The following is a 13,991-nucleotide window of genomic DNA, read 5'->3' as shown; positions in this document are numbered from 1 at the left end:
TGGTAATTCGCAAAATATCTTCATTGTTATAATTATTAGCCTGCTTAAAATTTAATATAATAAAGTCTAAACCAAGGCATACAATATGTTCGTACAGCAATATATTTCACTATCTCAAATATATTACATTATTAAGAATCTACGTACAAAGGATTAAATTAACATTATCGATCATTTTATACACATAAACTGACTTCAAAATCGTTATTAAAAAATAATATGGGCTACCATTTATCTGAATACAATTTTCCCTCCAAACTAAATTACACAATGCTAATTCTTCATTCAAATTTGTATGTTCGTATTATGAAAATTCATATTTAAAATCGGAATGGAATGTGAAACTAAATTTGGCGACTTTTTCTATAAAACATGAAATGATTAGGTAGGTGGATGTGAGAACATGAGTGGAAAGCATTTAATCATGCTTTCTTTCGACGGTCGATCGTGTCCTACGGTTATACTATATTTTAGTATTTAAGAAATATTGTAGATGCTTCCTTGGTATCTTAGCTCCCTGTTTATTAGCCATTAATGAAACGAGGTGTGCTTGACTAGCCACACTTAATAACTTCTGATTGATAAAACATGGTTAAAATATAACACACACAGTTATATCGTAAAAAGGGAAAAGTAACGGTTTGCTTGTAAAAATCGTGTAACAGAATGAAAAACACATTTTCAACCAATTGGTTTTATTTTTGTGCCGTGTGAAAGTAGAATATATAGCTTAGGTACAACTAGTGTTAATCAATGTTCAAAATGTTTTGTGTGTTTTTTTTTAACTCGGTGGCTGAGCGGCGAGCTCCTTGGCATGGGTTTGCATTCAGTCTGAATTAGACGAAATTCATTATTTTATATTCAGAGGCCATGGGTTTACATCTTTGCTCAGGCAATGATGATCATGATCAGTTAAATTAAAAATTTTCACAGATATAATCGTTTAACTAATAATAATAAAAAGTAACTAATATCTATTATTTACACTTGGAGAGTGAACGGAAAAATCACTTTTATTCACCAGATCTGAATAGCAAAGCTACTCAACTTTCCTCTTCTGCATATTCGGTTCCTCCTACCTCTTTGTAACAATTCTCAAAATGAAGATGCCACAGTGCCATTAGCTTCGGGCAGATGCGACACTACCAGTGACCAATGACATTAAAAAAATAAAACAAAATCCGGAATCGTACCCATAGACCGCGGAGACAGAAACAATACGTGAATCCTTAACCTTAGTAACCCTGATTGAAACAAATCCTCGAAAATCCCCATAAAACTAATTTATTTTGGTAAGCCCATCACACCCATCTAATTTATTTTGGTAAGCCCCACGTTGGGCGCCAATTTTACACTTTCAGGTTTCATTTGACACAACACTATCATGGGATAATGGCCCTAAAGTACCTATCTCTACGGTCCATCATCGCATAGCATTGCTATGTCAGATGTCACCTTGTTATTCTAAGGCGATGATGGGATAATTAACTCTAAATTATCTTTCCATAGATCCCATTATCGCATAGCAATACTGTGTTACATGTCATCTTATTATTCTAAGAGGTCGATTGGTTACTGCGAATAAGGCCTCGTACAGATTTCTCCCGGAGACAGCAGTGGTTGGCGATCGTCTATCATTCTTTATATCTGTTGTTGCGCATGCGCTGACCAAACCGACAACAAACAATCATTTCACTTTCGTTTTCGTGTAGGTAGCTCACAATGGGCTATTTATATGCGTTTTAATGATGGATATTGGATGATGTTATGCGATAACGATATGTGGGATGTAAATTTATGCAGAAAGAAATTCCGATGTTTATATAAATTCGTTGTAAATAAGTTATTCAATCACATCAAAGTTAATCTTGATTGCTGAGGTATTTTTTTAATGAAGTCATTGTGAAGGTTCACAGTTCATGTGTTAACGTAGGCCTGACAAAATGGTATTATGAAATAAAGCATAGGATACTATGGCATTCTAAGATAATAGGATTTCCAATGTCTCTATTCTAAGTCAGAATGATACGAAGTGAGTTGGATGAAAAATTTCAATGGCCTAAGACAATTTTCCACATTCATAACACAAAAAAGACTTGATGTCAACATATAATTTTTTGAGGCACAATCAAACATAGTGGACAGTCTAAAATACACAATTTACGCATTTCCACACGAGCATTGGGTGTCAAAAATGTAATAGCCCTTTGCCACTTTTTTCCACATTTATCGTACAGATGAATGTCAATGTTATGAGACAAAAATTCCTGAATTCATCATTATGGTCAAATTAATCCATTAATATCGCTGTCCTAAAATATATCCTTCTCACATGGTGAATTTGATGCTAAGGGTTACTGTCCTTGTCATTGATATTCTACATTTTTGGTAAAAGAATATTTGATACCAAATATTTATGCTAAGCTTTAAATTTCTACATTTTTATGTTATTCCAACTACCTTCTTTTATCGATTTTCCAACATCATTTCAAATTTATCTAAATCGGTTTTCCCAATGAACACTTACTTTCTGCGATTTAGTATAAAACCATTCAATTAATACCGTATAAAAAGCGGTCAACTTTGATTAATATCACGTGGTTTCCCAACCGCTGCTCCAATCGTCAATCACGTGGTCGTAGTTTATTTATTTTTCGAATGAACGTGGCAATCAAAATAAGAAAAATAAAGACATTAAATTCCTCCACGTTACTCACGGCCGTTGGTCGATTGGTCAAAGTAAAGAATTCATTGGAAACTCTTAAAATGTCTATTTTTATATCTTCAATGTCTGCATTTCATTATCACAACTTTCCAATGCCGAAATTGATGAAAATGAAACCTTAAATGAATCAGCCGATTTCGGCAAAACGCTCTAATTTATTTAAATTGAATAAGTAGTACTACTAAATTGGACCAAAAAATAATTTGATTAGGGTATAAAGGGCAAAATTTAATGTTTGTGAGTCAGCAAGTTTTTGTTCTAGAAAAGAGGATATCAAATGTCACAACTTTTCTTTCTAACGAAACGTAATAGTTTCTTGGAAAATTAAAAAAGTCATTTGTCAGTTGGAGAACTTCTGTTCTCAGTCGTAAAATACAGCGATGTCAAAAGGGTTTCCGTTCAGCAAAAATATATCAGTAATACTAAATTTGCATATTGGCTCCTACAGGTAGGAAGATAAACCGATTCATATTGACACTGTCCTTAACAGTAACCACTAGACCGGAGGGGTGAGGGGTCTCTTGCGTTAGCTAACGCAGGTTAAGGTTAATGAGACACATGCAATGTACACGCGACTCATAACAACGTTAGCTAACTCAATAGTTACAAACACCACCCAACAAATATAAATATTATATGAAAACAGCAGTCCTTGAAAAAACCCCACAGGAGTTTTAAATTGATGGTGATGTCATAATTCCCTTCTCTTATAAGCTGCAGGGAGTGAAATCGAAGCACTCCCAGCAGGAATTTCATTGGGAAAAGGATAGAGGGTAAAGCCATGTATAGAGATAGCTCTTTTAGCATCATTTAGAGAAATCGAAATCTTTGGTGTCTTTTGAAGCTTTTCTGCTAGATTGTGCGGTTATTACCAATACCCTTTCTTTTGCTATTTATCTAATAATATTTGTTTCTCTTGTTCCAGAATGACGAACCTCCGGAGATCACGTACTGCGTGGTGGACCATGCAGGCACTCTGTCCCTGCAGCCCGTCACGCCGGTGCTGCCCCAACCCCCGCAGGAGGAGCTTGATGCCAAGTTTCTCGAGCTGGTGGTGAGTTCAACTTCTAGATCATTCTTTAAAGTAGTATGAACAACAGGTGAAGAAGGAAACCAGGATAGACGCGATTGAAAACATTTGGAGGTAGGTTGATCATCATACATCCGTTCGTAGAGTGACCGATCGGTGGCTGAGTTGACATAGCGTTTGGGGCCAACCCAGGCGTAGTATGTTAAATTCCTCGACTGGCTAAGTTGTCCATCACTATACAAGCAATATTTTCCGCTTACTGTGGTGGTGGTAGGAGATTTTCAAATATTGTCAGGTTATTCGTAACACGGGAATGTTTGTTACGGAGTGGAAGATGCAATCCATATCGCGAGCACCATAAGATACCAACATTCAGAATCGCCAGATTATACAGAGGTAAAAGTAACCTAACCTAACCCAAACACCTTCCTCTTTTACCACTTTAATTATTTGTTTCCCTTCATCGCATCTTTCAGCCTCACAAAATTCCAAAAATTGGGAATTCCAGAGTCCCGATATCTTCCTTTACTAGTCTTTCATATTACAAGCAATGTTCCAATCCATCGTCTTTTACCAGGGTGATTTTACCACCTTCTGTTCATTACAATATGGATTAAAAATCATCAATTACTGTTCTTGGATTCATAAAACCTTGAATTTTGCAATAATTTCGGCAAATAGTAATTAAAATAATCATTCTAATCATGGATACTATCGTCAAACGCCGCCAATGACTTATTTGGCCTTGAAATTAGTATAAAGACGAATAAAAAACTGCTATCCGCACAAACAGTTCAATATTTTCACTGAAATTGCTCACCTGACTGAATAGCAAATAATCTGCGGAAGAATGCCGGACACTTCAAAACAAACTAACTTGAACATTCTAACATGAACAGTCGTACAAAAGTTATATTTTTTCTGTAGAACAGCAACACTGGTTTTCAACTTCCCTCGTCAAGAATGCAGCATTTGATTGTCTCAACTCTAAACTAAACGAGTCCGATTGTCTTGTGTTTAACTGACGTTTCAAGGTTCTTCCTCGATCATTATTAATTTGATGTCGATGACTACTGCTTGTAATAAGTTCACATTTTGAAGTGCGTACCTCAGAGAGGTTTACCTTTAAAAATAAACCTGATAACATAAAGAGCGATTTAACTAATTTGTCACGATCTAATTCTGGTTGTTCTAAAGGTAATAATTACAGTAATCATGCCAAAATAGGCAAACAAACCTAAGCCATGAAATTGTAGTTTTGAATTATCTTTGGTTTTTTTTTTACTTCGGACTAAAAACACTGAGAGGTTTAATGGTTTTCCACATTGGCGACCAAATTCTTGAAAAAGTGTTTTGAATTCAATAGAAGGTCTAAGATATGAATGGCAATTAAAAAAAATGAAACTCTGTTACCCGTATAACACAAATACATTTTTCTATCGTTCACGTTTTTATTTCTAATTTAAGTATATTCGCTAAATACCACAAAATGAACATCTCAACATTTTTTGGCTACGGCAGAGGTTAACTGAAATATATATTTTTTAAATCTAATGATACTGAGATCAGGGCTAAGTTTGGTAGCATAGATAGCATTTTTTAAATAAACTATCCTTTGTTTTGTATTCAATTATGTAATTTTCATAGTGTAGAATGCAATGTTAACCATATTCATGACGGCATTCGATTTCATCATCATGGACATGATCTAGAACTTATACTGCCATAATTTGTGCCATAGTATATTTAGTGTTCAAAAGAATGATTATTTTGGTAGGCGTTGGTAAGGAAATTTGACAAATGATGTGATATATTTCAAAAATCGATAAATGAAAATATTAATTTAATTTTTACGTTGGAAAAGTACTTCAAGATCGAGCGCCCCTGAGGTTATATGATATCTCACAAAAGCGGCGCTATACAAATTGTCCAATATTTTTCGACTTTATGTCCGGTTTAAATCTTCCCCATAGGAAAAACTAAACCCTTCCACACACTTTTCCACAAATGATCATCTAGTTAATCCACATTATGCAACTGCATTATATAAGCAAAATAAATACAAAACAATACAAGAACAACGCGTCAACTCACCAGAGATCAAATGGGAAAATAATTCACTGACTCCAGATATTTTCTAATCAGAGGGTTCGGCTCGGTAGAACTCCTAACAGGGCCTATAAATCCTACTGACAACATAAATATTAAAAAAATCTTCCGTAATCTTACATGTATTTAAAATGACTGATTTTTGCATTTTAATATACCTATACATTTTTTGATAGATCTAATATATAAATTTTTTGATAGATCTAATATTTAAATTTTTGATAGATCTAATATTTAAATTTTTTGATAGATCTAATAATGATAATAATTATTATTATAACTTCTGTTTGTGGCAGAGGGGCCAAGTGCGGGGTTGAAATCAGGTGTCGTGGATATAATTCTGCGCAAGGTAAAGGAAAGTCTGCTAACGAAAGTGCATAAAAATTGAATTTCCCAAACATGTTTGACTAAACGCCCCGTTATCAAAACCAATTTTAATCAGCTCCGGTTCGTTAATCAGCTCCTTTCCGGACATTAATAAAAAAACATTGACAATCTTTATAGCGAATCAAATGTCGGTATGTATGTTATGGTTGCAGAGCTGCATCTTAAATTTAGAATCTTAGATTGTACAGAAAATTTGTCCGTTATTTTTTAATTTCCAAAAGATCTTGATTCTCTAACTTTATCTTGAATGCGAGTCACTTTAATCAATAACAGCCTAATTTGACAGTTTCCATATATTTAGCAGCTATCAACTACGAAATATGATTTAAAGTTACTGTACACGGTCTGCGGAAACTCGTACTACAAATGGAAATCTGGTGAATCTGAATCCCAAAAAAAAATATTTTTTGATCTGAGCAATCCGATTTTTTTTAAACGTTTTCATGTTAATCGGCAACTAGAGGGTTAAAAAAACTTGTCGAGCCGGGTCGGTGCTTTGACGCATTTTAAAAGACACCAAGACGATGAACCACGTCGTTAAAATTCAGAATTGGGTCGCTAACAGTAACACTCATTATATACGTGGCGATAAGGTTTAAATTCCCGCTTAACACCTGCCACCTGTTTTGATTTTAGCAAGTAAAAAAAACATTTTATTTTATTTTGCGAAATTCAGGCACAAATATTAAATGTTTTACGATCATTTTCCAAATAACTTAATTTGCCACATTATACAATAAAGCCTTAACCGAAAAGGGGTTCATAAGTAGGAGATTTTGAACTTTAAAGAAATTTTTATAGGTCCAATATTTAATTTTTTTCTGGGCCAAAAAAAGACTAAAAATAGCTCCATTATCTCGAAAACCAAAATTTGTTCCACTCGCAGTAGGTATATTTAATTCACATTACTTCGCAGCTGATATTAACCTCCTGGCGACAGATTTTTTTTTTAATTAAACCTAAAAATATTAATTTTCGGACTCAATTTACTCAAAAACGAAAGCTCAAATCTAACTTTTTTTGGTTTGAGTTTTAATTTCTACAAAATTGACTACAAGTGCTATGTAGATTCACCAGTTTCCCGCTTGCACTATAAGTTTCTGGACGCTGTGTATACTAATAGTATATTCTGAATGTCTTTTGTTTTGAAATGAACTATGATAGAATTGTAAATGAATAAAGTATCAAGATGTATAAAAAGTAGTGATTGATTCGCTCAACGTCCTCCCTGAGCCATTTATTCATTTCCAAAACAATTTTCAACTGTCAGAGATTCGCTGGGAATTGATTAATGTTTCAATTTACCGGATTTCAATTATCAAAAGGATTAGTCAGAGGCCATTGAATATTATTATCATCTGTTGGCTCTAAAGGGGACGAGTCGATTATTCAAATAAGGCCCTTCACCTGAAACTAGGAGATCTGTTAGGGAGGACAACTTTAGGGCCGGCCCGGCACGACCCCACATTTGGTTATTGCAGATATAGCCCGAAAGTTTTTTCTCTGTGTACCGCTATTTTGACTAAGTTGCCAATATTGGATATTTATTTAAGTGTTGAATCTCAAAGGACGATGCGAACGAGGTAATTTATTATTAATTTAGTACACAATCATATTATAAGACAAAGTTTTTACGAAACTAACCCTGGGGCTATGACCCGGCCCTTCTAATATGGGTCGGCCCTAGCAGACTATCCACAGTGACTATCACAGTAAGGTGGTGATTTATCACGGAGAAACTAGGCGAATCAGTACCTACTTACAAAGAAATTGAATCCAATCAATAACAGTCACCATATGGGATGTGTACCTTGATGGTGCTTATTTAACAGGTGTCGATGAGGCAACCACCTCATGTAAATGTCATTAGTTAAATACCTACCTTCGTGCAGTAAACGCGTACAGATGCTGTCATGGAATCTTAGGTTAACGCTAAATACATACCAACCACCGAAGTTCACGCTGCATCAATACGCTATAATTATGTTCGTGTGTCAAATATTTACCATATAATTATTTTTTTTATGAATAGGTACCGCACAATTCCCAACCACCTGGAGCAAGTAAGACCATGGCATCCCTAATCGGGGTATGTTGTGAGGCTGTAAGTAGTGGGGAGGAAATGGAGTTGGGAAAAGTAAGGTGTAACTGGCTATGCATAAAACTCAGCTAAAGCCATTTCAAGCAACGTTTCGATGCTGAATGATGGTCCTTACACCAGTATACATATTATCTAGATTTTTCCGGCAATTGTGGCACATTTGTAAACTTTTATAAGAGTTTTTGAAAATATATATTTTTTATTTCCTTAGAAATACAGGCATTTTTATAAACCATGGAAAGTGTTCTCTTTTGTAGTTTGGAAAACCATGAAAAATTTTTAACTAGAGCCAGTTGTTAGTAAACACGGTTCCTATACTCCAAAACGAAAACTTAAAACTTTAACCACTATGCAAAAGTGTGCCATATAGCTTTTTCTTGGTCAACAAACATAACCGCCAGACTAAAATAGATCAGTTTTTGGCTAAGTAAATGTGTTTTGTGTTTTAGATGTTCATTAAATATAATTTTCTTAAGATGTTTCATTTTTGTTGGGAAGTAAGAGCTTCACAGATGCACTCATAGAGGGCAGTGCATAGAGCTTGCGTGGAAGTCCGCAAGATGGCAGCTAGTAGCCAGTAGTCGCCAGGGCCAGTGAGAATGCTCCCAGACAAACTCACTGTTCTCAGATTCCATTCAGCCAGCTTCTAGTTAGGACGACTATCGAGTCATCATTGTAATACGTGGAGTATTAATAAATCCCTGATTTATCTCAAAGAACCAATTATTTATAATCTCCTTCCACGACGAGTTGGGGAACTGTTTGTGGAAATACAACAATTTTTAATTCAATACAATACGAATGCTTCGCGTGTCCGAACGGTTATATTGTTCATTATTTACTCTACTGTACGACTTAAGACCTACACAATTATGTTAAAACAACGTACTTTACCCACAATATTCAAATTCATTTAACAAAAAAACGCGCTGTTTTATATTTCTTGTTATCTTACCCGTGGCAAACAATTTTCAACGTTTTAACAAACTTGGGTATTTCCAAAATCGTAAACAAATTTAAGTTGGTACCATGTATCTAACTGACATTAACATTAATCTATCGCAATTAGGTCGGAATGTTGACTGAGAATACAAATCTACTTTTGTAAAATAGTGGTTTAGTAGGCACTCCGTGTAATCTTTTCAAGTTTTGGTGAACCGTTGAAAATCCCATGGCGCTAAAATGGAAGAATGTAATGGCACCTATTTGTCAAACTGAGTATGTTTGTACTGGGCTATCTGGTACTATGAATGGCTGGTAACTCTTTAGATGAGAAGCTTAGAAGTTAGCCTGCTTCCCGATTTAATCCATCATATCTATTCTCTATAATTTTGCACACTTGACCTTAATTATTCTACTACTCCATAAGGTGAGATCCAGGGGCTCGTATTATTATTCTCGAGTATCTATCATCTTCTATATAATTTTGTACACTTTACCTTAATTATTCTACTACTCCATAAGGTGAGATCCAGGAGCTCGTATTATTATTCTCGAGTATCTATCATCTTCTATATAATTTTGTACACTTTACCTTAATTATTCTACTACTCCATAAGGTGAGATCCAGGGGCTCGTATTATTATTCTCGAGTATCTATCATCTTCTATATAATTTTGTACACTTTACCTTAATTATTCTACTACTCCATAAGGCGAGATCCAGGGGCTCGTATTATTATTCTCGAGTATCTATCATCTTGTATATAATTTTGTACACTTTACCTTAATTATTCTACTACTCCATAAGGTGAGATCCAGGGGCTCGTATTATTATTCTCGATTATCTATCATCTTCTATATAATTTTGTACACTTTACCTTAATTATTCTACTACTCCATAAGGTGAGATCCAGGGGCTCGTATTATTATTCTCGAGTATCCATCATCTTCTATATAATTTTGTACACTTTACCTTAATTATTCTACTACTCCATAAGGTGAGATCCAGGAGCTCGTATTGTTATTCTCGAGTATCTATTATCTTCTATATAATTTTGTACACTTGAACACCTCCGCATTCCCCTTTCTCTCCCCAGCAAATTTTTAATACTTCGTGATGAAATTTCACATTTAAAATGAGATGAAAATTACTATCTACACCTGTTTTTGAAAAATTCTGCTTAACCCCCCGGGACGCCGCGCCGAGGACTTCGGCTAGTAATATATAATATTTGTGAAAAATTATTGAAGTTCCTTAATCTTTGTAATACAATTTTTAATACCCGGTTCCCCCGAGATTTAAACACTATTTTTAAAGATTTTTTATTTTATTTTTATGAATACCTAACTGCTCTCATCCGTCTGGAGCCAGTGTGACTATAGCATCCCCAATCAGGGTATGTTGTGAGGTTGGGGAGGGGATGGGAATGAGGATGGTGGGGGAGTACCTGGCTGTTCAGATCTGGTCACTAAACACGGCGAAAGCCATTTCAAGTAACGTTTCAATTTTGAATGGTGGTCTTAGCTCATTGTCTCATTTTTTAACAGATTCGTAGGTAGTATTCGCTCAATAGTATATTGCGCATGATGGAAATAAGGTTGCACTCACCTAGACGTTTCAGAGAGAAAACGCTGCGCAATTTCCATGTTACGAGGTTTTGCAGTTTCAGATAAGCTGATTTTCTGCATTAATAATAATAATAATATTTGGCTAATTTATATAGCGCCGTTTTCGTGAGAAATCACCTCAAGGGCGCTGCCTGTGACAATCACGCTATATTCTTGTGGCTTGGCCGATTTCAGCATATCGCTCGCCATTGTATCGTAATTGTAGCATCTGTCAGCCCCATTATAGTTAAGACAGTGTTTATTGTCATCAATGGCCGTTCAAATGACGATGTGAGCTGAAAAAATCTACAAATTTTGGGAAGTCAATGTTCACTGTTTCAGAGCTTTTCTACTTTAAATAAGTTTTGAGATTTAAATATGTCATTTAAATGTAATTGAATAGCAAATTAAAATTAGTAAATAAACAAAATAGAAAATTTGCATTTCATTTACCTATCTAGTGGGCCAGTTCGTCTCTGGGGAATACTAAGAAAATTCAGACTGTGTAAAACGTGGAAAAAAACTTGACTTATTATTTATCATCTGTTGACAGATAGATACGGCGAGAAGTACCTATGGAAATTATAATGATTCCTGTTCCGGCCAAATTATCCATCAGTCATTGACAAGATGACAAGTGCGAGCGAAGTTATCGGCTGCCTGCATGAGCTAGTGACCGGTTTTAGTACCAAAAGGTTGTTTCGTATGTCATCTGTCATCGTCCAAATAAAATGGGTTAAATCCAAACATACCGTAGGTTGTACTCTAAACAAATAACTGAGAAGAGAAATAGAATACGTGGTTCCAAGATTAAAACTATCTATATTGGATCCAGGTTTTCTTTGTTTTTCTTATAATAGGGCCTATTTTTTTTTTTCATGTGAAACAGCACAGGAGTCCCAACTGTCTGGAGCCAGTAAGACTTAGGCTGAAGGTAATGAAGAGAGGAAAGATATGGGAAAGAGGAAGGTGGGGAAGTACCGAGCTATTTAGATATTTTTATTTTATTTATTTGGGAAAATCAACAGATTATTTACATATATAAGAATAAACTAAATAATAAAGATAAAATCCAATAACAGATTTTCACTTAAAATTATAATAATAATAAAAAATATTAAAAAAATACTAAGGGTTCTGTACCCGTAGCCTGGGAGATTTACAAAAAATACAATATTGTAAATAATAAATAAAAAATAATAGAAGATGTAAGAACACAAATAAATAAAAATTTGAAGTTAACTGATAAACTAATAACCAGCTAAATCAAAAAAAAATAAAGTTAACTGATATACTAATAACCAGCTAAAATTCAAAACATAATGTATTGTAAAATTTCAACACAGCAGCAATCAATAAAAGCACTACACAATAGCAATAATAACAATATAATAAATGTATACCTACAACTAAATTGAACACATGAGTATAAATTGGAAGGCAAGTAACTGGAAAGGATTCAAAGCAGCAATATGATGATATGATCACCAAACACGGCCAAAGCCATTTCAAGCAACTTTTCATTTCTTAATGGTGGTCTTACATCAGGGTGACACTGAGAGTATCTTCCACTCTGGAACGTGCCGCAAATAAACAATATATTATTTTACCGGGATTTCAACTCGCGACCCGGCTTGCTAGTGCAGAATCTTACCTCTTGACCACGAAAGTCGTCAAATTTGTAGATGTTGAGCTGTGAAGATATTTGTTTTGAGGACATAGTGAACCTGGGTCTTGAAGAGACCCATGATGAAGAAGGGAGGAAACGTAGAGGCCAGCAAATCTTTTCACGCCCGAACTGTTGAACTCAAGAGTCGTAGAAGCACGAGCGCACGTTTGGCGTGTTTTCCGACTGTTCACCGGTGCTAAAGCGACCAATGATGCTAGTTCCTCGGAGGATCTTCCTTTGAAATACCAGTAGAACAAAGACGGTATTCCCACAAACTCACTGCTCCAAAGATAGGTGAATCTACAAAACTGACCGCCCATTTCTGCAGAGTTGTTTTTTTTATACATATAATATCATGTATGATTGTAATCCGGAAGAAGTAGAGGGTTTTCTTCTTTCTTCCACCATCACCAAACTGATAAGAATATCGGCTTCAATTTCCGTGTTCATAAACACACCTCTTAGATTTGTATGGTTTCCGTAAATCCTCATTTCACTAAATGAGCGTACACAAAAAATGTAAGACGAATTCTCGAAACTGTTTGCCTTTCACGTGCAGAGAAAAGAAATGAATAATTTTGATTAATCGACCGATAGACGAATTAAACTCTGCTAGCATTAATGCTATTTGGTTTGTTATTAATTATCTGAATGTCTTGTCAGTGTTGTATTTTGGCCGGATACCGGAGAGATGAATGGATGCTGCGTTTGTTTGGTCACGATCTTGATATCTCCGGTTCCGGAGAAGAAAGAGCAATTTATTTGCCAGATGTCATAAAATAACAGAAATACAAAATTAGTAAATTGCTACTCATAATTCTTAAAGATAAAACTTTGTCGATTTCACCAATGCAATGCGGTGTAAAATACATATCATTTTAATCATTCTGTACTAAAAGGTAAGTACTCCTGCACAGAGAAAAATGAGTAATGTTGATTTATTAAAAATCTCTTCAAATTATTGGTAATCCTGTTGAAAACAGGACTGCAAGCCGCTTCCTGGTAAAGTGTTATTGAATTCATTTTAATGTCGGAACACGTGTTCATCCATCTGCGTTTGTCTTAGTAATATATCATGTAGAAATGCAGCTGTAGGCAGACTGAAGGAACCTAAGCGCCAGCCAAATACTAAGTTTGGTGATCGCGCTTTCGGAGTATCTGGGCCGAAGGCTTGGAATAAACTCCCTACGGAACTAAGATCCATAACAAGTCCAACAGAATTCAGGTCTAAACTAAAAATTTACCTTTTTAAGCTGCCATACCCTTAAATTAAATATACCATTCCTGAGAGAAAGTCCAGTTATATCCAATTTTCCAATTATGTCCTAAATCCTGTAGATATCTAAATTTCGCTAATAAACAATTAGTTAATGTTAATTAAGTGTTAATCTCAAGTGACCTACCAGGTTAGTATTGTACTG

At 35.0% G+C, this 13,991-nt stretch overlaps 1 protein-coding gene across 2 annotated transcripts in view; it reads left to right on the top strand.

Annotated features, from left to right (window-relative positions):
• Window positions 1-13,991, top strand: part of DAAM (disheveled-associated activator of morphogenesis-like protein) — a 160,546-nt gene that overhangs the window by 120,186 nt on the left and 26,369 nt on the right. For both annotated transcript variants that reach the window (XM_089642543.1, XM_089642544.1), the window contains exon 3: window positions 3,651-3,779. In XM_089642543.1, the coding sequence (XP_089498669.1) occupies window positions 3,651-3,779 (129 nt within the window). The remainder of the gene's footprint in view (window positions 1-3,650; window positions 3,780-13,991) is intronic.

This window comes from Hesperophylax consimilis, chromosome 18 (genome assembly GCF_061612785.1).
Source record: "Hesperophylax consimilis isolate HC1 chromosome 18, BYU_Hcon_1.0, whole genome shotgun sequence".
In the NCBI taxonomy this organism is placed as follows: Eukaryota; Metazoa; Arthropoda; class Insecta; order Trichoptera; family Limnephilidae; genus Hesperophylax; species Hesperophylax consimilis.
The sequence above is the reverse complement of the archived record's forward strand: the minus strand, read 5'-3'. Positions and strand labels throughout refer to the sequence as shown.